Below are 25,984 nucleotides of genomic sequence, written 5' to 3' on the forward strand. Positions count from 1 at the left end.
TGGAAGATCCCACTGCGGACAAAAATAAAATCAAACCGGTGGGTATGTGGATCGGTAAATAAATGCCGGTGCTTGTTTTTCATAACCACTCTGGCTGCTGAACCTTTCGGTAACCTCAGCCTGACCACAGTGCTGCACAGGTCTGTCTTCTAACACGTGTACTTATTTAAAGGCCTTAACACTGTACCCAGTGATTAAGGATGTCCGCAAACATGAATAATGAGTGAGACTTTTATTTCAAAATGGGCAGGTCACAGATGACCCCACTCTTGCAACAGGACTTGGAGCTGTCCTGTCCCTCCCGGCACCCCAAATGCTGAAATGGCCTCTTCTGGGAAACCACATTTTCTGCAGAAAATGGTGTTAGTCGTTGGTATAGAAGATTTTAAAATGCTGAGCATCAGAAACCTACTTAAGCAATTTTCACAGTGTATCAAAATGACATGGGTAGACATTTTCTGAGAGGCGTTTTTGGTGAAAATGAAGACTTTTTGGTGACAGCAATAGTTGTGTGTTATTGGGTCGTTTGCCATCTTCATTCTGGTTGAGATCTCTGGTGTCTAATATTGTTGACTTTTGTCCGGACTGGTTCGTACAGTACAAATTTCATTCGGGTCAGTGGACAAGATGCCAGTGCAGAGCTGGCGTGAAGGAGAGGGGCACGTGTGTGCCTGCATGTTAAGTCCCTGAAAACAGGAAGAAAAGGAACGTGTTGCAGCTGAGCATCCTGGAGTGCTTTATGTGCTGCTGCAGGCTAATATCGGAAAGTAGGAGAGGGCAAGGCCATGCGTTAAAACAGGGAGCTGTTGAGAGTGGGTGGAAAGTAGTCAGCATAAAGAAGCATCTTGTAGAAGATTTGAACAGAAGGTTACTGTGGCTTTTCTGCCCCAGAAGGTATAAATTTGTTCTTCCCCCTTCCCTCAGCCGCCTGCCCCTTCCCTTTCTTTGCATCAGAAGTGGACACAGCAGTAAAATTTCTCACAAGCGCCATTTCTTCATGGAGGGTTACTGCTTACTGCCGCATCCCTAGGGTCCCACACCAGCCTGAGAAGTCTGGGATTTGCTTCGTGAAATGAGGTAGCCAGGTGAACCTCACAAGCCGAGATGCATGTGGACAGCAATTAAAGCTAAAGCTATGCTATGAGTACTGTGGCCTAGAGGGGAGGCAGATCATTTAACAATGAGAAACATGAGGAAAAGAAATAAAACCTTCCTCCCAGAGCTTGGTGCAGTCCCTCCCTGCTTTCCCAAATGAATCCTCTTAAGTTTCCACAGAGCGTGTATGTGGTTGAGGGAAACACTTGTAATTTGTTGTTTTGCAGAAGGGTGGTTCCCTGTGCCCTTGGAAAGAGGCCTTTGCTGAAAACCAAACAACAACAAAAACTTTCCCTTCAGGAAGCCAAAGCCTGTTTTTTGAAAGTGTACGTGCACGTCCATTGCTTTTGGCATTGTCTTTGTGCAAGCGTCCAAGAACAAATTTTGCTCTGAAAGTGATGAAATGTATGTGGAAGAAGTAATAGTACTTTGCACATGTGTCTCAACATGCTGGAAATGTTATCCCCATTGTATAGATATGTTCAGGATCCAATAGTGGATTCTGGGCAAGCAAAGGGCTGCATCTTGGATTTCTTGACTTCTAGTGCTCCGGATAACTACTTAAACATTGGGGGGAAAAAAGTCTTAAGAAATGGTATTAAACAAACAGCAAAACCTATCTTCCCTTTTTAAACATAACTAAATGCCATCATAACATTTAGTTATGTTGGCAATGCTAGAAATAAATTTAATAGCTTTCAACATCATTTTGCTTTAAGTTTCTGCCTTCCCAGGCTTCTTTACGGAAAACGGTGTCTCTTCTGTTTATCCCTTGCTGAACCTGGCCGTGTATAAGTAGAGCAGAATGTTGTCACACCTTGGGATTTTATCCGTTGATTTTTGTCCCAAGACTTTGATTCCTGGAGTCAGGTGATTGACTGTCTCACCTCAGCTCTTGTGTTTTGTAAGCAAGTTTCTGTACTCTGCGGATGTAAAGTTTTAAGTCTGGAGCAGAACCAACTGCAGGTGTATTATTTTATCTCCTTAACTGTCGGGTGGAGGAAGCAGAGACCATCTCCCGTTTTTGAAACGTGAGAGCGCTGCAGCACTGAGATTTGCAGCGCTCCAGAAACCAGGAGCGTCCTGTCCTTTCAAGAGTTTCTTGCAGAAGCAGCGATCACCACGGTGCCATATCTTCCAGTGGTGCCTATAGCTCGGTGTTGGTTGGTACGTTACGAGTTATTAGAAGCCTGGCTACTTTCTTAGCCTCTTCGATAGTGCGAGAAGGGCATTTCACTCCCAGGCTGCAGAAGCTTTCAGACCACTTTCTTACCTATCTTTCACCTTCCCATTGAGAGGTGTTTGCCACGCCTCAACAGCACTTTAGAGCTGAACGAAACTCAGAGGCATCTCGTGCCTGGGAGTAGGCACCTTTGGTTAAAGGTGAGCTCCCAGTTCCCCTCTCTTAGTGCCAAGTGGCAGCTTCAGGGAGCGCATCAAGGGAGGATGGTAAAGCAGGACGTCGCTGCACGTGCAGGGATGTGATTTCAAGGGTGGCGACACTGCCAGTTCAGTCTGCGCCCACGGGCACGTGTTGCCCTTGGGCGTGCAGCCGGCAGGCTTATGGGTGGCGTGGTGACGGCTCTGCTGGAAACCCGCTTGGGAAACTTCTGATGGAGCTCATCAGCAGGAGGCTTGTGGGGAAGGCACCATTCCCCTTTTGTCAAATGGCAAAACAGTTTTACCCCGGAGAGCCTCTGAGTAGGCTCCTCTCACAGCAGCCACAGGTAAAGGCTACTGTGAAAAACACCCACCACATTTTTCCTTTGTAATTACTTTGACTTACTTCTTTCAGATGTGAAAGAAAGAGCTGACAGAGAATACCTTCCCTTCTCATAAATGAGATTTCAATACCTGAAGAAGTTGACAGTGTCCCTCTCTATCTTATATTCTGACATTGTGGAAGGCTTCAACTTAACCCTGGTAGTTAAGCTCTAATTGTCTGAACTGAGCCAGGGGGAAGCTGGGGAAAAGTGACACACGTATCTTTTTTTTTTTTTTTTTAAATGTCACTCATCCAATTGGCTTTTAACAAGAACACTCTCCAGGCCGTCTCTAGAAGGACCTGTCTGCTAACGGGCATATATCACAAAGTTCTTGATCGCCTCCTCTTCCCGGGCTTTTCATTGTTTGTTAAGGAGCATTGATGTGCTGTGAGATTCTCTCGTTACAGTAATTCCTGTGTGTTGGACTAAAAAGTCCTCATGGGAGCAACCCCTTACAGGCTGAGAGACGGGCTAGGTGATCTTCTCCATCTCTGCCTTCTGTGATTCTGTCGTTCGTACATGACACTTCTCTAAATAGTGCCCTTAGAGAGCACTTCTGGCGGTAAAGCTCTAAAATGCCGGGATTATCCAAGGAGAGCCTTTTTAGCTCAAAGTACATTACATAATAGAAAGCGTAGACAGCTTAACCAAAGCAGCGGTTTTGCAGTCTAAGCATCTGGTGCTCAGGGGACTGTGGCTTGACTCCCATCATCTGCCAATCAGGTCATGACTTGGCACGGCAAGTTTATGGGATCGCGGCGCGTTGCTCTGCGGAGCTGTCACCATCCTGAAGAGCCGCCCCGGGAGAGCGGGCTGCTGAGCAGCCTCTTACCCTGGCGCGTGCTCAGGCGGCTGGACCAGTGCCTCGGTGCAGAAGGGCTCCACACCTTCTTGAGTTCTTCCACTCGTGGGAAATCTGCAGGGTTTCTCCCTGCTGAGGGGTCTCCTGTTTACCACTGAACTTTGCTTCCTTTAGTAGATTCAGCAATAAGCTAGTGCTGGGAGCGTAACACGTCGGCGCAGCTCGCGAGGGTCCGCGCCTCCTCCGGCAAGCAGTGCTGCTGCGGGAGCAGCTGAAAGCAGCCGGCCACGGCCAGCCTCGGCCCCCGTCTCAGCATCGTCCCTTAAATCTTCTGATGGCAACCGAGCCTTGCTCCGGCACCGCAAAGGTGCCTGTAAGCAGGGGCCGAGTGTGTGCCTGCTGGTGTGTAGCACTCAGATTACACCTGACAAAAGGAAGCAGCTTGCCGAAGGGGGAGCGCACAGCTGTCAGCTCCCGACAGCCATGACAGATTCACGGGGCTCTGCTGCTCCGTCTCACCCAGCTCTGGAAATAAGGAGAGGCTTGTCTCAGGATCCAGAAAAGCTGGCACTGCCTGGGCCACAGCAAATCCCGCTTTTTTAGCCAAGAAGTCTGCTCTCCTTCTCCTGCCTGGTCCTAAACCTACATTTTTAGTAACCTTGCTCAAAGGAAGCAGGAGTCCAATAGGATAGAGAAATTTCTTTTCTTCCCTGTTCTGTTTTGAGTAAGATTTTTGCCTGTTGGTTTGTTCAGGTGCATGCAGACAAGGAATACAATTCTGGGCTTTTTTCAAGAAAATGTATTCTCTGAGGATGCAAGTAGAGCATGCTGGCACTGTAGCTCCCTGGGTCCCGGCTGCCTTGCTGGGGTCAGGGCAGTCTGGTGAAATCAGAGGAACTGTCGTCGTTCTGGCTGTACGGGTGGGGACGCCGAGGCATGAGGTAGGGGAGTGATTTGGCCAAAATCCGGTTTGTGAATGCATCAGGCTGCCAAACCCCAGCCTTACAACTAGCCTTCTCCTGTGTAGGGTTAATAAAAACAAATTCTGCACACCTCCTAAGACTACATCCACCTACCTACCCCCTCTCCACCAGTTAATTGACCTGTCTGGAGGCAAAGAAATTGTGAGACCAGTCGGCTGTAGGCAGGGTGGCACGGGCAGCTTTTTGCTTGAAAGAAAAGAGGTTAATCTTATTTAGATTAACAAAGTTGCTTTTTTTGGTATGAACAGCATGCAAGACTCTAGGGCCGCGGTACTTCCTTACACAGCTATTGACAGAACACTTTGTATGCTGAGGAGCTCTTCAAAGAGGGACGGCTTGTTTACATTTACTCCTTTTTGATTTTGCTTCATAAACATACATAGCTGTCCTGTCACTGAGCAAAGAGAGGTGTGCTCCGGCTTACTCGATTACTTGGACTGTACAAAGCATTCCCAAAGCTGAGATGAAATGCAAACAGGCAGCTAGCCATCACCCGAGAGAAAATGATAAGATAGAGGAAGAAAGCACTTATTAACAGAAAACAAGAGCTGTTTTTACATCCTGCCTTTTCATTATCTCAATAGAGAATGGTCCTGGGTCAAATTCATGCCTTAACTGTGGTGAAGTAGAAGGGCCTGATCCTTCAGTGTACCACGGAGCTTTGCTGAGTTAGTATGGTCCAATGCTTTACAAAATGCCGTATGAAGCTTGTATGGTTAGGCCATGCAAACAATGCAGAACAGCTCCCCGCAAGTCCCTGTTTGCTCCAAGGCCTTGTCTTCCCTGGGCTTCTGTGGCAGTGGTTGCTTTTTTCCACCCGCTGGGTTACTGAACCAAGCAAGGTGGCATGACTTGTTTGGGCACACGTCTTGTTTGGCATCATCTTGCAGTAGCACAGGCCCTTTCAGGTGCTCTCCCGGTGTGCTGACGCCGTGGGCCATCCACCAGGATATCACTGCTGACTTCGTGAGAGAGACCTTAGAGGTGTGAGTTTCCATATTCAGGCTAATTTTTAACCATTTCAACTTTTAGCACAGAAGTCACCTCAGTAAATTCTTCCCCTGAGTAAGGTATTTCTCTGAGGCTGAGGCATTAGGTGAGGCTGCAGCTGAAGTGCCCCGTGCTCGCCCAGCGCTGGAGGGGCGTGCTCGGGAGCCACGAGAGCATCAGGCAAAATGGCACTTAGAAACATCGAGGGCAGGCAAGACTGAAAGAAAAGGATTCTCTGTCTGGAATTGCCCTGGAATTGGTGCCACAACCCGTGCCTAGATTTTTTTAATGGAAAAGAAAACCTGTGTTGGATGTGTGTTCTCTTTTATGATTTGTCTCTTTTGAAATGGATCCGACAACTGTTAAAATTCCTGAAAGCTTCAGAGGAGGAGATTTCTGTGCTCCTTCAGCAACCCTTCACGTGCGTGCGGTCCCCCGCTCTCCCTCCTCAGATTTCTCCCCCTCCCACCTACTCGTGAGCACAAGCCTGGGAATGGGAATGGGATGTATCAATTCAGTATTATCCCAGCAAGAGAAGAGCCTCCTCCATTGCTATTTTTAGCTCGGCGGGTGCACCCTGCCTGCCATGAACTCAGCACAGTGAAGTGTTTAATTCAGCCTCCACGCTCATTTAAAAGAAGGCTGTTGAGCACTCTGACCACCACAGCTCCACTTTTACAGCTGGCCGTAAATTTCCGAGCATGCAGTGATATCTTTAGCTTTGACTCCAGAGATTTCCTGTTGAGCTGCGAGATGCAATCCTGCAAGCGCGCTAAAGCTAAATATACCCTCTCGGGCTGACACACAGCCAAACAAACAAGGGCAGTGTCAACATGAGTTTTTTCCAGTGCTGAACGGGTCGAGTTATTCTGGAGGAGGTGGGGCCTAGTTCAATTAATTAGGCAATTAAGCTTGTTTTGGCATTTAAATAATCTTTGGACCTCTTTCTACGCTAATCTTGTTTGTATTCCCGTAGAAAAGACCGTACGACCTATGTTGCAGCACTGCACTCTGCACTCAGCTTTGACTACCGAGTCCATTATGGATGAAGGTTTTAATTCTGTGGGCAATGACTTTGGCTTCAGAAAAACGTTGTAGCTTTTCACTCGTACTAGTCAGCATGGCCAGAGCCTTTAAGAAAGAAGAGAAAATTAATTTTGAAGCAGTCTAAGATTAATGAGGGAAAATAACAGTAAAAACATATAAATGAGACACACAACACTGGCTTGTTTCTCTTCCTAGTGCCAGTGCCAAACTGGTGCCACACACTCGGCGTGATTCTTCCGAGTACAAGCTTGGGAATGGGAATATCTTTGCTTCCTGAATTTTTAGGGGTGATTTTATTATGTGGGTGTTAACAGTCAATGCGCTTGTCTTCATTTCATGTAAGATATAGGATATATTTTTAGGCCATAAGACAATGTTTTGAGGGGAAGGAAAAAGCTAATTATTCTTTCAGGTTGTATACCCTGCTTTCGCCATTGTAAATCTTCAGTCATTTCCTCTTGTCAGCAGACGTGTCCATGCCCAGCACCTGCTGAAGATGCAGCAGGCCTTCCTCTTCTGCAGCTGCATTTGGCTGTTGATCTGTGTGAGCTTGCTGTTTGGTTTTCAGAAGGAAGGCTGCCACCAGGTCTGTAACTGAGGCTATCGCTGCACTTACAGTCACTGCGGAGAGCCACGGGACAGAGGTTCCCACTCTGCTGTGGGAGGCAGGGGCACTCCAGGAGCTCCCCACACCACTTCCCCCAGCAGCTTTTGGAGGCTTGGGGCTCTGCCTTGGCTCGCATCTTTGCTGATTTTAGTGGCTGGCCAAAGGAGCTGGAGTTTGCTGCAGGATTGTTTCTGAAAAGTCAGGGAAAGGAAGAATGGGTTTTATTTATGGTTGTCTTTTTCCTGGGCATCGTCACTACACCATTCTTCAGGTGGTGGTGTGTTTATGTTTTTTAAGAGAGAAATGTCTCATCATAAGCAGTGAGACCGTATTACTACCTCAGCTCAGAGTAACAGATGATTTTGGAAGGAAGCCAGCAAAGAAAACATGCCACTTACAGTTAAATAAAGATAATAATGCTAATTGATGAGTATAGGGCAACAATACACATTGCTAATGTGTTATGCTTGTTAAGAAGCTGATTTTTTTGCAGTGAAAAAACGAATGCTGAAATCTGCCGATTCTGTTACAATTTGGAGTCGTCTGACAAAGTTAGGCCCATATCACCGTGCTGGCTAAGAATCGCAAACCTTTTTATAAAGCTGAACTGTCTCACTAGGGTGCACAGTTATTCAGATAACAGTACGTGGAAGCGTGAGCACTGCGGTTAAGTTGCCGGAGGTGTCCGTGAGGTGTAAGCAGCCCAGCACTCGGGAGTCTGACGCTTCTGCCAGCCGTGTGGCCTGCCTGCCTTGCCGCTGGGTTCCTCACAGAGGAAATTCCCCAGATCACACCCTGACCATTGGCTTGGGGACAGCAGTCCCTAAGCTGTCTTGGAGAAGAGGTCTGACAACTTTGGGAAGAACTGGAGTCAGCCCACTGAAAGCACTGTAACTCAATGAATATTAGCTCGGCATTTTTATAAAGGCAAAACCCCCACTGCATTTGGAGCGGGTCCAGAGGAGGGCCACAAAAATGATCAGGGGGATGGAACACCTCTCCTACAAAGAAAGGCTGAGAGAGTTGGGGTTGTTCAGCCTGGAGAAGAGAAGGCGTTGGGGAGACCTTATTGCAGCCTCTCAGTACTTAAAGGGGGCTTATAAGAAAGATGGGGACAAACTTTTTATCAGGGCCTGTTGCGACAGGACAAGGGGGAATGGTTTTAAACTGAAAGAGGGTAGATTTAGACTAGATATAAGGAAGAAATTTCTTACAATGTGGGTGGTGAAACACTGGCACCCGTTGCCCAGAGAGGTGGTAGATGCCCCATCCCTGGAAACATTCAAGGTCAGGTTGGACGGGGCTCTGAGCAACCTGATCTAGTTGAAGATGTCCCTGCCCACGGCAAGGGGGTTGGACTAGATGACCTTTAAAGGGCCCTTCCAACCCAAACTATTCTATGATTCTATGATTTAATTCACAGGCAAATGGCTGTCAGAACATGACTAAAGTCTGTCTGTCTTTGTGCCTATCTGTGATAACATTTCCTTATCAGCATCTTCCGCTACCTGCTTCCCAGAACTTGTTGGTAGCTGGTCGCTTTTGGTGAAGCCCAGGAAGATGCCAGCACTGGGAGGGACAGTGAATCTGGTGGACACCACAGTTGCCAGTCTGTGTTGCAGATGATATCTCAGTGTTACATGTGTGTTTTCATGCATATCTAGGAAATCAGGTTTGGGGTCATTAGGTTGAAGTCCAGTGAAAATTCAACAAAATGGTTCCACACAAAGGACACAGCTCAGCATTTTCAGTGGGGTGCCATGGAGGTGCCTGAATGCTTTGATTTTTGGCCACTGAGAAGCAGATGCGGGTCTGCAGAGACTCAAAAAAATTGTGACACTCTTAGTAGGCACAAATGCATCTTTTATTTGAAACATTATGAACCTAGCTTACTAGCTGGAGTATAGCACAGGAATCTCACCTCACCTGGTTTTTAGGGGAATATTTGATTACCAAGTTTGCTAACTAAGCAACAGTACTGCTGAAAACAGTGACCCAGACCTGTTAAACCTGTCTTAACTAAGAATCATGATTCATTTAGGTGCTTCCTAATATGTTCCCAGCTTATTGCAGTGTTGTAGGTAGTTTTGGAGGAAAAGATTTTTAGGATGCTAATGACAGAGTTACAGCTACAACCTAAGGGGAGGGGAAGCTAAACAAAAGAAGGATTCATTAGAGAACAAAAGAAACACTGGAGGCTTTGAACCTAGGAGTCTCCCACACATTAACTAGGTGTACTGCCAATGTGCTACAGATGTGCGTTACATGAACACATAAGGTAATGATACGTCTACAAAGGGCTGAATGCATCTGTTTGATGCTTTGTAGTGAATTATATTTAAGCAGGTGGGAAGCTGCAAACTCCCCAGTCCCTCCATATGTCAGAAATAAGATATTAAGAGGTCCAAAGATATCTTCTGCAGTTTTTGTGGAATCACAGCTGATGGCCACACCATGTGTTATTAAATTGGAGCCCTGCTCTACCGTTGGGCAGTACAGCCTATGGTTTCACACAGGCACCGTTTGCTTTTCTTTGTGAAGGGTTTGAGGTATCAGCTCTCTGTTTTTTCAATACAGGCAGAGGATGAAGTAGCTGGAAGGAAGGAGGCAACCCTGGAGATTTCAGGGGCTCTCTTTTTTCATGCCTCGCCAGGTGAATACTGGAGGGATGCTCAGAGGGGGGCTGAAAGAGGAGAGCCCCGCTGGGCTCCCTGCAGTCCCCTCTGGAGCAGCCCTGCAGAGGCAGTGCTGGGCGCCCCGCGTTCGGGACAGGGCACACGCAGAGCCACCAGCCAGCCCCTGCTTCCCTGACTACCACTGAATCAGCCTGGGGAGTGGGGGGTGTACAGAGCACCAACTTCCGTGAAGACTGTGCAGTCGTACTCAAAATAATTGGGCCTGCAAATCAGGATTTAGTCACTCTGCCTATAACCCAGGGTGTGGCAGAAGGAAGCCCAAGCTGAGTTATTTACACCAAAAAAGATGTGTTACAGGAGTTTGCCCAACAGTCTGGTTTGTGCTTCACTGCAGCAAATGAAATGACATCCGTATCCAGGATTCAGACCCACTCGTGATCAGGACTGGGAGTTACACTAGCTTGCTGTCGCTTCTCTTGTTCTTTCCGAGGAGAGCACAGCTGGGAGCCGTGGATAAGATGTGACTTCTGCTAGTGACTTCTACAACAGGGAGGTTGGACCCTTAGTAGGATGGGGCCAAGGAGATCTCAAGGGAAGCAAGAAAGGGGATGGGATTCTTGCAGCTGCAGGAAGATTAGGATCAGAATGAAAGTACATTACAGCTACCTATTTGTCTGTAGAGATGCAACCAAAATACTCCATTAAAAATCCAGTTCTTCGGATTTAGATTTATTTAGATCTAGGTGCATCTGTATAGTTTTTCTCGTGCTGTTTCATCTTTAGGTATTGCGCATTGGTCTCTCATGAGCATTTGCATATAAAAGGTATCGAGGCTAGCTAGGAAGATCTTTAACTGTAGGTTGTTCCCTTTTTCACTGTACATTATGAAAAAAATGTAGTAAGGAAATGGGCTCTAGAGGAGGTCACCAATAATCTATGCACCTACCAATCCCATTAGCTCCTTTGGATTTTGCACTGTATGGGCCTAAAGGAAATATGGCCTAAAAATAGCCATCCAACTTTATGAAAAGGAGTCAGCCAAACCTTCCTTCAGCTGAGCCGCAGCTGCCTGAGCATTTTGAGCAGCGGTAATAGAAAGCTGCAGTATGGAAGCTCTTTCCTTTTCTCAGGAGACTCGATTTTACAAAGGATAAAGAATGATGGATGAGGGATCTGCCCTGTTTTCAGTTAAATAACTTCTAATACCACCTAAGAGGAAACAGAGAGATTCTGTCATCCCATCAGCATTTTAGATACGTGCAGAGCACAGCCTTGGTTTGGAGTCACCAGTACTCTGCCACTTACTGTTATTTTTTCAGATCAACATGTAGCTTTGCATTGGCACTCGGGGACACGGTCAAATTCACGGTAATGGTAGGGCTAACGGTTATATTAATGAAGGGCATCATTCTTTGCAAACAGTTTTTTTTTTTTTCTTAATAACTTCAACAGAACTTTTCTGAGGTTTGCATTTTTCTATTCCAGGTCCTTTTTAAGGTATTGAGATAATGAAATTGTAAGGATGAAAGTGGGGGCAGGGGAAACCCAACTCAAAGTCTGCAAAATAATTGCTGCATTTTTTCAAAAAAAGTCTGTAGTCTTCATTCACGTTAGTGATAGCTCAAACAAGGCACCGCAGTTGAGTGGCAACTGCACCAATTAGCAGTGCTGCTGTTGGTTTGTGAATTGCATGTGAAATGTAGAATTTGTCCAGAAGTGCTAATGTAAATTGCTCAACAAAAATGTGCCCTCTGTGTCAAGTCTTTTCACTTGTTCTGACACACTGATGTCTTCTCAGATTTCTCTGATCGGCAGATCCCTCTCTCAGTTGACAGCTACCAGAGCTCATAAAGTAATGGAAATATTTCGCGTTGCCATTAGCTGTGTTTCTACAAAGAGGGCTACAAGCTACTGCTGGGACCGGTTACTGGCTATACAACGTAATTTTGACTCTTATTTATAGGGTGTTGGACTTCACATTTCTAGAATTAAATGCTAAAAGCCCAGTAAATGTCTAAGATTTTACCTGCACAGAAGTTCAAAGACCTGGTTATCTGCCACAACAGTAATTTGGTCACTTTGCATGTGTTCAGCATCCTCTGTTATTGTATATGGTGATAACCTTTGTGCCTTACCGTATGAGGCTGAGTTACAATTGCCGTGGGAACTGTAACTTAGCATTTCCTGACTTTTTCAGCATACAATATCTCATCCTGATATTGCGTCCTTTAAAAGAAGAAGTAGTGGAGCAAGGGCACATTGAAGTGTTGGTGTTCTCGCATCTACAGAATATAAAATAGCATATTCAGCTGTATGCAGATTTAACTGTATTTGTAACTGCTTGCGCTATGGTGGGTAGCACCTCTGAGTCGTAGTCCCAGTTTAGGAGTCCCATTGTGCTAGGCTTCTTGCAGATGCAGGATGTAAATATATTTCCTTCCCCCCGAATACTTCCAACCTAAGTGTAAGATAAGAGGTAACACAGGGAGACAAACACACCAGGGAGTACAAGGAAAAAGAAGAGACTGCTGGACATCACGGAGACAGGAATTTCTAGAAACTTCTACACATGTAACTATACTGGGCGCAGAGTTCAGGGTCAGATTTGTATGATTTTGAGAATGTCCTCCCCAAAATGAAATCCAGCAGGGAGGAAAGTGTGAAGGCACTTTTAGCTAAAATGTAACACGTGGAAAAGAATGGGTCGTGATGGGGGGACGGAAAGCCTCAGCAGTGAATGAGAGGTGATGTGTGAGGTGGCATATGCTGCAGCTGGATTTGAGAGCAAGGAAGGGGGCTGAAATCCAAAAGAAGGGGAAGCCAAGAGAGGGTTGCAAAGAGAGAGATGACACAGTCAAGATGACAGGCAAAGAAAATGATCTGGGCAGCAGCACTCTGGCTGTCTGCAAGCAGGGTAAGATTGCAACCGTCAGGGTGCAAGGCTATGAGAGCCTGGCTGTGGGACTCTGCAGGGACGGTTGAAGCAAAGATGACAACCAGGTTATGGGCTGAGTGACAGTCAAGTGATGGTGTTGTCCACAGGGACTGAAGAAACAGAAAGGAGAGGAGTTCTAGGGAGTAGGATGAGAGCCTACTTTAAGCTTGAGCTGACAGATATCCACAAGATGATCCCAGAGGCAGGGCATGAATTTAGTCAGAACAGACGGGAACTGGCCGGGGACAGAGAGGTAGGTCTGTGAGTTGCTGGTGTAGAGAAGGTCCTTGAATGTTTACGGAGAGTGAACTTGCTCAGAGATACGAGTGAGAGGGAAAGGAGACGAGGGACAGGAGCGCAGACCCACAGAACGGTGGCAGGTGGGAGGGTGAGCAGTGACAAACGACTCCGAGTAACACTGAAAAAGCAACTGAAGGTGTTGGAGTCAAGTAGGAGCACTGGGAAGGGAGGACCAGATTTCCAGTGGAGTGTGGTCAGCAGCGCCAGAAGGAGCTGACAGGCTATGGCAGCGAGCCTGGTGTAATAGTGCAGAGCTGCAGCCAGACAAAGGATATTAGGGACTCTGTGATATTAGTTTCTGCGACAGGCGAGAAGTGAAAGCCTGTTTGGAAAAGAATCTATGTTGGAGGTGGAGGCTAAATTCAGTCTAAATCACATAAATCATAGGCAACACACTCGATAAGCTTAGAGATGGCAGTGAGAAGAGAGATAGGGTGAGAGCTGGAGAGTCACTTGGAGTCAAGGGTTGTTTGTTTTGTTTTGTTTTGTTTTTTTAAAAGCATGAAGATAAAGCATGCTTGTGCTGTGAGGGGAAGGAGTGAGAGGAGAGCGAGATATAAAGAAGAAGGAGGCAGTCAGGGGCAAGAGAGATGAGAAGACAGGACGCAGCGAGGTCACCAGGAGAAGAAGGGCTGGGAACCACTGATGAGGCCACCGCCTCTGTGGCCAGGAGGGAGAGCCGGGCAGGACATGAAGGAAAGCAAGCGGGGGGAGAGGGAGATCATGTCTTGCTTTGTTAAGTCTCTCAAGGGAGAGATCAACACAATCCTGTGCAAAGACCTGTCTCCAGTGAAGGCAGGAGAAGGCAGGGCTTGAGGAGTGAGTCAAAGGCTGCAAAAAGGCAGCTGGGATTGCAGCTGTGAGGACTAGTTAAGCTGGTGAACTTGAGTGTGCATTAGGAAGATGGCAGAAGGAGGCAAAAAAGCATTCATGGTGTGGAAGAAGGAAAAAAAAAGTTTAAAAAGAAGTTTAAAACTTAAGAGATAAGTAATTGTCTCAGAAGAGGTATCAAGGATATCCAGAAAGCCTCAGAAGGCGTGAAAAAGGGCTTGATCAGCAAAGGAAACTATGCCTTAGAGACCTGGAAGTCTAGGGGTAAAGTCAGTACTGCCAAAAGCCGAGCTGAGTTAGGCCTTGCAAAAGAAATGAATTCAGTAGTGGAGTTTTCCTTAGCCATATAAATAAAGGGGACCTCAGAGAGAAGGGAGGAACCGTGCAGTGAAGAGCATGTCAAGGTTAAAGACAACCTAGGCATAGCCCAAATCAGAATACCTTGTCTCAGTTTTCACTAGGGCTAATAAGATTGAATATCAAAACAAAGGCCAGGTGGCTAGTGGAAACACAAAGACCATGTCCAAGGTGGAAGAGAAATCAAAAGAGTTTCAAGTACTGGAACTAGGTGATCTGGGTAGCCTGGGTTCAAGGACATGGAAAGAAGTAGCTCACAGACCTGGTGTGCCATCCCAGCCACTTCAGCTTATCAGCAGGTAGTTACTCAAAACTACAGCAAAGATAACGTGCTTTGCTGGGCAGCTGCAGCAGAAGACCGCTTCCCTTGGTCTTGCCGGCTACCTTTTGAAAACACTTGGCTCTCAATTTTAGATTGAAATACCACCTGCAGAGAGGCTGCATAGACAAGCGCCTGTATCCAAAGACAAGGGAGTTATTCCAACTCTTTGAAGTTGGTGTTAGACAGGGGAAGATCGTGGAATTTATGCATGAATTTGTACAGATGACCGTTCTTTATAAGCACCAATGTGTCTGAGGTATTACAAAAAAAATGAGGTAATACGTGTATGTGGTACACCCTCCGTCTGTGTTTCTTACGGGCATGGAGCAGAAAGAAGTCGTCACTTCACCCAAGTCCTTCTGGTGTATGATCTTCCTCCCATGAGGGCACGATGTGAATGAGCTAGAAAAGAATACTACTAAAGGAACGGTTGTGCTCTGCAGATCGTTCACTTGCAAAGCAAGTTGTGCCACGAAATACCAATGAAGATAATGCAGCTTTACTGTGAGCACTAAGACGTGGCATACGCACTCCCTGACCCCTCACCGCATTTCTGCCAGGCCAGAAGCCGGCGACATAGCCAGTGACAGTGCAGGGGAGGTCCCTGGAGGCGTGCAGAAAGAGGGCTACTTTGTGGAGAGCCCCAAACCTTTGCTCTAAATTTTTCTGTGGATTTTTTTTTGCCTTGGCAGAAGCAACGACATGGGGCAATTGCAGCCTCTTCCCAATTTTTGAGGTGAGGTGCCTTCTGCATATGGGAAGGAGAGCATATGGCCCACTGTGTTTATTTCTCAGCCAGGATTCTTTCAGGCTTGGCAAATTACATGCTGCTTGCTGAGGAGCAACACAAGTGCCAAGTTTGAATTTCTAAAAATGAAAGGGATTTCATTTATCACAGCACAGAGAAAAGGATCTGAAAAACGCCCTTAAGTGTGAAAAATACCTTTTGTTTATGCTCAAACAAAACAACCAAGGGGAAATTTAACAAAATTTCACCTAGAGTAAAAAAAAAGAAAAAACCAACTCTGCAATTGTCCGCAGGAGACTTCAGGCAGCTTCTGCCAGGCGTGAGCTAGAGCCAGGCTCTGTGAAATACCTCAACAACCGGCGAACTCCATGGGGTACAAGGTGATAATGTGGTACAGGCTCGGGCCATTAGAAGGAAAGGGGCTGCCTGGTAATGGGTTAGTGTTTGCTGCTAGAGAGCTCCATTAGAGCATCTTTTCCTCATACTTTTGCTTTTTCCAGGCCCCACATTTTTCCCTGTGTGTGCTAGAAGCTTTTCTTTCTCTTATAGCATTTATTTTTATTGTGTCATTTTCCCTCTGTTCCCCCTTTTCATTGGCCCTGTGCGACTGTTTGTTTAAACCATTTGCCTGCTTTCATCTTCCATTTTTCTTCTCTCCCCCTTCCCCGGGGCTCTCTAGCCATGATTATCCTTACGCTTCACATTAGCTTTCCTCCCTCCTGCTCCAGGATGGACTCGAACGGGGCATTGATTAAAGCTAAAACCTTTAGCAGGAGAATTTCTAACAGGCACCGGCTTCAGGGTCCAGCCACTTCCGTGAGCTTGGTTCTTGCTCCGTTTTGCTCCCAGACCAGCTTCGGAAGCCCCGGGAAATCTGACAAGACAGGGCCAAGCTGGCACCGAGAGGGCAGTGGCAGCTCCTCTGGAGTGCCCTGATTTGTACCTTTGAAAGTTCTCAGCTGTGCCTGTGGTAGAAGGCAGCGGGGAGAGGGTATGGCAAAGCTATCGTGCGGGCTGGCGTTTCAGCTCTCCCTGCCTTTTGCTCCCCGAAGGTTGCTGCTTGCTTTCAGAGTGGTGGGGCGCGCTGTGAAATGCCATGGTGGCACAGCTTCACGCAGCAGTCTTTCAGGGAAGTAATTACAGCTTTCATAAATATGCAGAAAATATAAGGTTGGGCACTTGGTGTTTTTTCAAATCCTTGCCCTCCTTCCAGCCCTGCTCAGGGGCCGGAGCTCAGAAATCGGTGCTGTGGCTGCGGGCAGGCGTTGGAGAGCACGGCTGCAGAGGCAGCGCCAAGAGGCCAGTTAGGGGCTGGCTTTGTGGCACATCCGCAGCCCCCTCAGACCTCTTGCCTCGAGAACTAATGCCAGGTGGCTGCTCTTCAGGGAGAGGAGGGCTGCTCCATACTCCTGCGTTACGTGGGAGTAACCTCTGAGCAACCATTGCGCTGTAAAACCACACCCGGGCTTGCTCACACAAACTTGTCTGTGCAGCCATTCCCTCTGCGGGTCAAATTAATGGCTTGATTAACCCCATTAGTTCACTCCTGCAAGAAAATTATGTAAAATACCGTTTCACTGGAGCATGAACGCTAGTGCAAATTGCTCAAGAGCAGGTGAGATTGCAGAGTGGGCAGATTGATTCCTGTTGCAGGGGCTGGGTGGGAGCATCAGAAGCGGCCCCGGCTGCCTCAGAGACCTGCCAGCATCGCCAGGGCTCTGTGCCGGCTCGGTCTCAGCTCCTCCGGGCCAGCTGGTAGCACAGTCACTAGCCCCTACCATCCACAGCGTGTATGGGCATATCCATGGGGACTTGCCCAGGCCCGCAAGGTTCACGTCCCGTAGGTGACCGAGCAGGTAGTAGGTGATAACGATAGATTTGCAAGAGACTCTGCTTGAGCCAAGACTTGTAACTCATGAAAGCAAATAAGAAGAGCTCATCTTAATTTTACACTTCACAAATATTTTTATATCTGTATACTCATTTCTCCCTTTTTTAGAGATGTATTTTGGGTTTAATTTGGGCTGATCCATTTTTTTCTCCTAAAAATAAGACGACCAATAAGAAATTGCAATTACAAGGAAACTAGTTATTTGAGATAAATGAACAGTTCTTCCTCAGTGCACAAACCCAACCATTATATCGTTACGCTCCGTACCTTGGAACTAGCTGGTGAGACTGAGGGTAAACAACACTGAAAAGCAGGAGTGATTTCCCCTGCAAAGGTTTCTTTCTTGGGGGAGGGGAGAAAACACCAGAGTTGTTATTTGTAAATGAGGAAATGAGCCTGTTTTAATTATGCTGGTTGAAGTTCAACAGCATTCTGTTGAAACGCCGCATTTCTGAATCCCACCAGCACTGCTCAGGATTTGTGGAGTCAAACCACGGTGCTGAAGCAGAAGTGGGTGCACGGGGAGGCAGGGCTTCTGGTGCCACCCGGTAAAACGAAGATCCCTTCTGCCTCGCAATCTTTGAGATGAACTTCTGACGGTCTTTAGCTCTTAGATGGTATTAGAAAAACAGTTGCTCATTTTAGAACCCTTTGTTATCTACTTCGTCACCAGAAATGAAGAAATTAGTCCCTCTGATGAACAAACAAAAAGACACAGAAGTAATAGTCTAACAGATCCTGTTTGTTCTGTGGAAAGAATAAACTGTATCAAAAACACGGGGAGGAGAGATGCAGGCGAAGGGAGGTGAAAGGAAAACAAATTGGCTGCAAGCAGAGGTCTGGTGTCAAACGTCAGAGGGATCTTGTTCGCGCAGATACTATATGAAAGACCATGGCAACCGGGGGCCCGGGGAGAGAGGAGAGGTTTGCAGCCCCTCCCTGAGACTGGATGACAGAGGAAATAGGTGAAGCAATCCGCTCTGCAGAGCCTGCTGCCGGAGTCGGAGTTGTAAACTGGCATATTCCGTCCCTTCGTCCTGTACGCTGGCTCTTTCAAGGCAAAAAAAAAAAAGTCTGAAATGAATGGATTTGTAATTCCCTTGGTCTGTCAGATGGTACCATTCTGCGAAAGGGGGCTTTGTTTTGGGCAGCCTGATTTAGAGAGGGGGTTAAGATCCCTGCCAGATACAATAAGTAACAACATTACAAGGAATTTAATAGAAATATTTCGGGGGGAATATCGGAACGTGCTTTCAGGCTGCTCAGAAAACCCTGGGTAGAGATGATGTTTTACTGTGACATAGTATATGGAAATGGAGTAATATTTTTGATCCCAGTAATAGGTTAGAGACCCCCTTTTTTAACGTATATACATATATGCACTATCTTGTACATCGCAGGCCATTCAAACGCACCGCTAAGTTGTATTTATCCAGAAAGGCCGTCATCCTCGAAGATATCAAAACATGGAGATCTGCCATTTCTGATGGGTAATGAAATCATAGTGTAAAAATTTGATTCTTCTTTCTGATTTGAATCTGTCTTCAGCTTCCAGCCCTTGTATCTGGTTTTGCCTTCTTCACTGGATAAAAGAACTCTTTAAAGGATTTCTTCCCTCGTGAAGGTATTTTTATACGCTATGGTCAAAGCATCTCTCAGTTTTCTTTGTGGTAAGCTAAATGGATTGAGCTCTTTAAGTCACTCACTGGCACTTTTTGCCTCAAATCATTTTTGTGTCTTCTTTTCCTGCTCCGACTCTAAAACGTAGACATCTGATTGTGTACATTTTCTAGTATTGTTCTTCTAATGCAGTATGCAGGATAAGCCACCTCCTGGCTTCTATTTGCTCTTCCGCTCTTTGTATATTCAAGGATCGCATTAGTTCACATACCACAGAACGGCATAGCGAGCTCATGTCTGATTGTCCGTTGCGCACATTAAGACTAAGACCCTGCTTTCGAGTCTCTGATTCCCTCAGCTTTTTGGGAAACGCTTTGTTCCCAGAGGTGGAATACCCATCCTCCGTCGCTTTCTGCCAGCGGTTGCCTGGAAGAGCCCCCTTTTCCCTGGGGTCCCGCTCTGCCCCCCGGCCTTCAGCAGGAGCAGAGCCGGCTCACCGTGTCCGAGGGCTCTGATCATCAGGCTGTGCAGGGAGGGCTGGTGAGTAGGCTTGGCTGGTGCCTGCCTGCACTTACCCGCACCCAGCTGCCCGGCCCTCGGGGCATCAGCTGGTGGTCGTTCTGCTTGTTCTGAAAGAAAATTGTGTGATTGCTTTTAGCTGTAGTTGGGAGATTGAATGACATACGGAAGGAATAAATCACTGCATGGTAAGGAAGAGGCATATAAGATTTGAGACAAAGAGGAAAATACCTTTTCCACTCCCCTTTGTTCTCTTTTTAAAGTCACTTATGTTTAATGTGCATAACTGTACATATATGCCTACACATCACCCCTGCACTCCTGTGGAGGATCCCCTCACTCCAGTAGAAATACACTGGGAGGACACAGGATTTATGCTCCTGTCACTTAACTAAGGATCAGATTATCAACAGAGGGCAACTCCTATCTAGGCGTTAACTAAGCAGCCAGATCCCTACAAAAGTTCCTCTTACTGGGTGCTCTGCAACTATAAAAATCTGTCCAGACTTGTAATGCTGACCATTTGGAAACTGTGGCTCTTTTTTGGCTCCGTCAACGGCAGCTTGGCTCTTTCAATACCTGGTTTTGCTCCCAGGGGCCGAGCTCTTGGTTCTGTCCCTGGGCTGCTTTAAAAGCGGGTGGCTGAGGATGCAGAGACAGGAGGGGTCCTGGCAGGGTCCCTGGGAGCTTAGCCAGGGCCAGCGCCTGTGTTTGAACTTGCTCTGAGGCACAGCCGAGTCAGGGGAAGAGGCCTTGGCACCGTCCGCCTGTGCGTAACCGGCCTCTCGGCTTCACCTGCCCCTCGGTGAGGACCTCGCGGCGGAGCTGCAGCTTCCCGCATCCCGGCTGGAGCGCGTGTAACTCTGCACGAGCCACCGTTACCGGGAGAGAGCTGTTTGCAGCCTGCGAGTAGCACGCAATGGCCTTGAGTGTTGCTGAAAACAGCCAGAGTGAAAATCAGAAGTCACACTGTACCATCTTCCCAGACGTAACAGGCAGATGAGAGACAGGCTGAGAATACAGCACGTGTTTCCCATTCCAGGACATCTTGTCACTCTTCTCAGGGACGACATGCCTACACCCATACAGGGCACCCCTGTATGCACGTGCCCACACGCGCACGAGCACAGGGCCCTGGGGGAAGGAGCTGGGTTGTCCCCTTGCTGCTGCGGATCCCCAGGGAATCCCTCCGGAGCGGTGGCAGCCTGAGTCACGCGGTGAGTCAGGCTGTGGGCATGGGCCGCTGGGTACCGGCGCTGTCAGCTGTGGAGGTGGTGTGCAGCCAGGAGCTGGTTAGCCGGGGTGCTGATGAGGGTGTCTGGAGAGCGAAGAGGCAGCAGCGCCAGTTAGAGGAGAAAGGAAAACACAGAGGCAGAGGCAGGGCAGAGGGTGTAGGAAGGAGAAAGGGACGGCAGGGAATGAGGAGGAGGAGCACGAGGTCCAGGGGCAAGAAGGCTCAGGGTGCAGTAGGAGGGTGAGGGAGCTGGCAGGCAGGGCAGGAGCAAAGAGCGTTGTCAGTGAAGCTTGGATGAGTTTGGTTTTGAAGCTCTGTAACTGCGTAAGTGCTGCACTTAGCCCACGTCGCTTGACCCGGTGCTCGGCTCCTGTGGTGAGACTGCACCTGGGCCTGCAGCAGGCATGGTTCGTAAGAGGCAGCCGTGTAGAGCCCAGCGTTGCTTCTTTCAACCTGTTCCCAGCCACACACATGTACCCCCCAGCCCACTTCCAGGTTTCATCTCCGTGCTGGACCTCCAGAGGGAACAGTGGAAGGAGGGTGGGTGTGCGCACCCCTGGCTGAGAAGCTGAAGCCACCCAGAAGCCCACGTGGTCCCGTGCTGCTGCCAGGACTGGGCAGGGCCGTACAGCCCCCCCTCGGAGGTTAACAGCAGCAGTGCGGGGCTGCAGAGGTGCTCTTGGTAAGCAGCTTGGTAAGCTCTGCTCCCAGGCACTAGGGAGCATTTTCCTGCCTGCGGAGACCTTTTGCCTGGGCTGTGCTCCTGTTTTCAGGACACACAACCCAGGGCTGGTCCCGGTGATGTCAGCGGGGCCTTTCACCGTTGGTTGGGAAGAGCTTTCGCCAAAAAAATGGAAAGGAGAAGAAATATTCCGGGCGGTAGGGTGGTGTTTTGGCTTGATGAAGAAGGCCTGGCTTTAAACCTGCTATTAAAACTGGAAACAGGAAGTTTTCACTATGAGTAGGTAAACTCTCGTACCTCGAAATGACTAAACACACAGCACTGGAAGTAACACCTTTGTGCTAATCTTCCTATTTCCTCCAGCTGCTGCACAGTGCACGGGGCTCATGTCAGCCGGCGGGGCTCCTTTCAAAGCTTTCTTCCTTTTTAAACTCTGGAATTAACTTACAATGTAATATGATACAGAATCGAGTGCCTTCTGCGGCATTACCGTGGGGTGAATGTGACCCTCAGCCGTTCCCGTGCGTGCGTAAGAGCCAGGACAGTAGTTCTGCAATAAGATTGTTTTGAAGGCGATTCAGTGAGGACTTGGGCTGCAGCCCCAAAGGCAGCTGTGCGCTGAGGCTCGGCGGAGGAAGCTCCGAGTGATGTCACTTCACAGCATGCCCTTTGGCTCCCGGGTTTTTCCCCCCCTTTTCTTTTTCCTTGTAGTGGCTGCAGCAAAGGCTCCATTATTTGGCAGCGTGGCATTGCTTTTGTCTATAAATGGAAGCAGTTGGCCCGTCTCCCAGTATAACACAAGATAGTCCTGTGCATCAGTTATGCAATCTGTAGCTTGATGACTTCATCAGAAGTAGGGGGAGGGCCAGGGGGTGGTAGGAAAAAGCCTTTACCATCAGCTCTGCTGGAGACAGCTGATGTCTGTGTCCCCCCCAGGCAACGAGAGCGGGAGATCACGGACAGGGGTGGGCGAAAGGGTTCGGTGCAAGCGCAGCTGAGGGATCGTTAGCGGGTGCGTTTCCCTGACCCGGGGCCCGGGGAAGCCCCAGCAGCTGCCACAGCCCTCGCCCTTACGGTGCCGCAGGGACGACGCTTGACCAGGTTGTAAAGTGCAGCATGAGACGGGACCGGGGCAAACATGGAAAGAGGAGCGGGGAGGCAACTTTCAAACCAGGGCAGATGTTAAAAAGAGAAAGAACCTAAATATTGGAGAGCTGCCTTTCAGCAGAGAGCCCTTCAGGGAATATCTGTGCAAAATAGAGGTGTGGACAAATTGTATTTTCTTGTTATTTCCTCAGATGGGTCCTTGAAAACCTGACCTTCACGCAGAAAGGCTGATCTAAATTTCCCAAGCTATACTCAAGCATTGATTTTAACCCTTTCATTGACTGGGTTGGGGTGGGTGTCGTAAGATTACTTGTATATACATTCCCAATCACACATTGACATAACTTAAACTGTCAATGAAGCAGATGAATCTAAACCTCACCCTGGCATGCTTTGCACAAAGGATCCTAAAGCGATATAGGTCCTGTCCATTAAGTTAGTGTTTTTGAATGAGTACCCATCTCTATAAAACAATTAAAGAGGTTCTAATGAGCAAATGTTAAGGCTGGTCCGGCCAAGCAAGCAGCACTCTACAGTACTTACTCTGGCTTACTTAGCCCAGCAGAGGTGAAGAGCACTGGTACCACCACAAGCCGGTACGTGCCAGTGGCTTTCCCAATACTTGATAAAAGGTGGTCCTGCCCTGCGGAGCAGCTCTTGCACAGTTTTTTGTCTTTCGGGAGGAGCAGCTCTTGCACAGTTTTTTGTCTTTCGGGAAGCCAGCCTGAGCTAACCACAGCATTACTCATCTCTCCTCACCAGGCAGTCCCCGTGCATCCCAGCCCGCCGAGCAGAGAGCTGGGCGCTGAAGTGCTGGGTGCGGGACGGTGATGGCGGGTGTAAGCAGTGCCCGGTCAGGGCAGAGGGCGTGGAGCCAGCCCCACGGCGAGGGGTGCCGGCTCTGGGGCCCGGCTCTCCCACGCTGGCTGAGCACAGGCTGCGAGCGTGACCCAGGGCAAGTCCCTGCGGCGGTCCCTGCTGCGGGACGCGGAGCAGTGCTGCTCTGTTGCAGGGGCAACACATGCAGGGACTGCGAGGGGCTCAGTGCTATCACGTGGAAGGCAGATGGGAGAGAAAAGAAAGTCCTTCAGCTCTTTTACACCAAGGAGTACCCGGAATAAGGACTGGGGGAAGAGCGCTACCCCTGCCGCTTTCTAACCAAACCCCCAAATCCTTATTTTTTTAAATACGGCCCTAGCTGGCCATCTGTTTTTGAGCAAGGCTCCCTCCGTGGTGCTCAAGGGAGGCACCGGGCTGGTGCTAGCTTCGGTTTTCCCCGGCAGCGGGAGAGCCGGGAGGCTCAGGGGGACCCGCCGGGAGGCTCAGGGGGACCCGCCGGCTCCGGGGCAGCGCGGGGCGCGGTTTTTGAGGCGCAAGCTCTGGGTACCGCTGCAGACCCCCCCGAACACTCCCCGCCCTCCCACGCCCGCTCCCTTGGTGCCCGCGGGCGGGTCCCGCCGCTCCCAGGCCCCCCTCGCCCTCACCGGGGAGAGGCCGGTCCCGCTCCGCCGGCCGGGCCGGGCCAGGCCGGGCCGCGGGCGGGCAGCGACACCTGCCGGCGGGCGGCGGCGCCGGTGGCCGCAGCCTGCCCGGGCCGCGCCGGCGGGCCCGGCGGCAGCAGCGGGGAGCCGGGGCGGACACGGGGCTTGGGAGAAACCCCGGCCCCCCCGCCGGGAGAGCGGGCTGCTGCTGGCCGCGGGGCGGGAGGGCTCCCCGGCCCCCTCGCAGCCCCCGGCTGGCGCCTGGTGGAGGGCCGGCGGAGAGAGGAGGTTTTGGATGTAGCCCCCGGCCTTCTATCGCTTCATTTTCCCGGCACTAAAAGGCAGCAAATTGGATTAGAAACGTAAAGAGAAAGCAGGGTGGTTTTAGGAGAAGGTGTCTGTGGCATCACGTGCCCTGCATCCTTTCAACTACACGCTTTTGGTCCAATGCTGCGGGATGGAAATCTTAGATAAACACATTATGTGGTTAAATCCTGAGATTCTGGTGCAATATAGGGGGAATTGACACTGCCAGCTCCTGCTATTCGTTGTGCGCGCCTAAAACCTCAGCTCCTCAATCCAGATGACTGTGTGAAACTGGTGTAATGGAGAAAGGGAAACGGAAAGGGAGAGAAAATATACTTGTCTCCATGATCAGGGAGAAAAAGTTTAGAAAAACATGACTCTGAAGTTAAAATATCCCAAATGAAAATAAACCTAGTAGACGACTTTATTATTTTATTATTAATGAACTGTAAAGTGCTCTTGCTTTATCCGAGAGGGCTTTGAACTCCAGGAGAGGAGAGGAACCAGCCACCTGCTCCCTGTGGGGAACAGCCCATGGCTTGGTCACAAGCTGCAAGCATCTTTCCAAGGACCCTTACTTTCTTTAAGCTCCAGTCTTCACCCACAGACTCAACGCTTCTTGTTAATGAGCCATAATTTCCCTTGCCCATGGAGCACCCTAAGTAATGAGGCCTTCTCTCTCCCTTTGCACAGGAGCAGCATCAAGTGGGATTGTCTCGGACCACAGGGCCTATGCAGCCTTCTGTCCCACCAGGCTCCAGCAGCGTGGTCACAGGCACGAGCTCTGGGGGTCCCTTCCTGGGCAACCCACCTCAAGCGGCCATCATGAAGCAGATGCTGATTGAGCAGAGAGCCCAGCTCCACGTGATAGAGCAGCAGAAACAACAGTTTCTAAGAGAGCAAAGGCAGCAGCAGCAGCAGATCCTGGCGGAGCAGGTACAGTATCCGTTTGTCTCAGGCACTGCAATGCACGCTGGTATGAGAGCGTGAGCGCAAGAGACACTGCAACACCAGCCCTTCCTTTCATATTTGGTAATTCTCTCTCTGTGGCTCCTACCGTGGTATTTCAGCAATGGTTATCAAACAAGAGGCATCTGCCTCAGTCTTACCATTAGCTTGGCAAGTATTACCCATGTTCCCAGCAGTGGGCTTGACAGTCACATGGGATTTTAGACACTGGAAAAGTTAGTTCTTAACCTGGTATCTCATGGTGCGTTTACGCTGGCAGAAGCAGACTCTGCTACAGTTACGGTTGCTGGTGCTCTCCCGTACCTCTGACTACGGTCTTGCACTGGCAAAAGCTACGTACAGCTGTGCAGTGATCTGGGACAAAGAATTGACTTGGGTTTACAGTAACCTAACAAAGAAAAAAGTTAGTATTTACCCAGATCAATTCCTTAATCCGGTTTATCACATCCCAGTATGAGCAATTATGTTAGCACAAGGGAGAGGCAGCATCAAGGGGGGAACCAGAGGCTGAAGTGGGAGAACAGTAAAACCACCTCTCGCAGTGGCAGTGTGGAAGTGCTGCACTGAAGCCTGTCACCCAGCTTCTGGAGCTCTCGGGCTTTGCAATAGAGATGTTAAATTACCTGGTCTGAATGGTGATGTCTTATGCATGTTTAACTCAGCTGCAGTTTTAAAAGCAGCCCAGGATAAAGTCAGTGGAAAGTCACACTGTTAAGTTCCTATAAGCTCATACCCAAGTTTAAACTTGCAGTCCCC

At 48.8% G+C, this 25,984-nt stretch overlaps 1 protein-coding gene across 1 annotated transcript in view; it reads left to right on the forward strand.

Annotated features, from left to right (window-relative positions):
• Positions 1 to 25,984, forward strand: part of MAML3 (mastermind like transcriptional coactivator 3) — a 245,894-nt gene that overhangs the window by 213,854 nt on the left and 6,056 nt on the right. The window contains exon 3 of the mRNA XM_075150116.1: positions 24,953 to 25,195. Within this exon, the coding sequence (XP_075006217.1) occupies positions 24,953 to 25,195 (243 nt within the window). The remainder of the gene's footprint in view (positions 1 to 24,952; positions 25,196 to 25,984) is intronic.

This window comes from Calonectris borealis, chromosome 4 (genome assembly GCF_964195595.1).
Source record: "Calonectris borealis chromosome 4, bCalBor7.hap1.2, whole genome shotgun sequence".
NCBI classification, from domain to species: domain Eukaryota; kingdom Metazoa; phylum Chordata; class Aves; order Procellariiformes; family Procellariidae; genus Calonectris; species Calonectris borealis.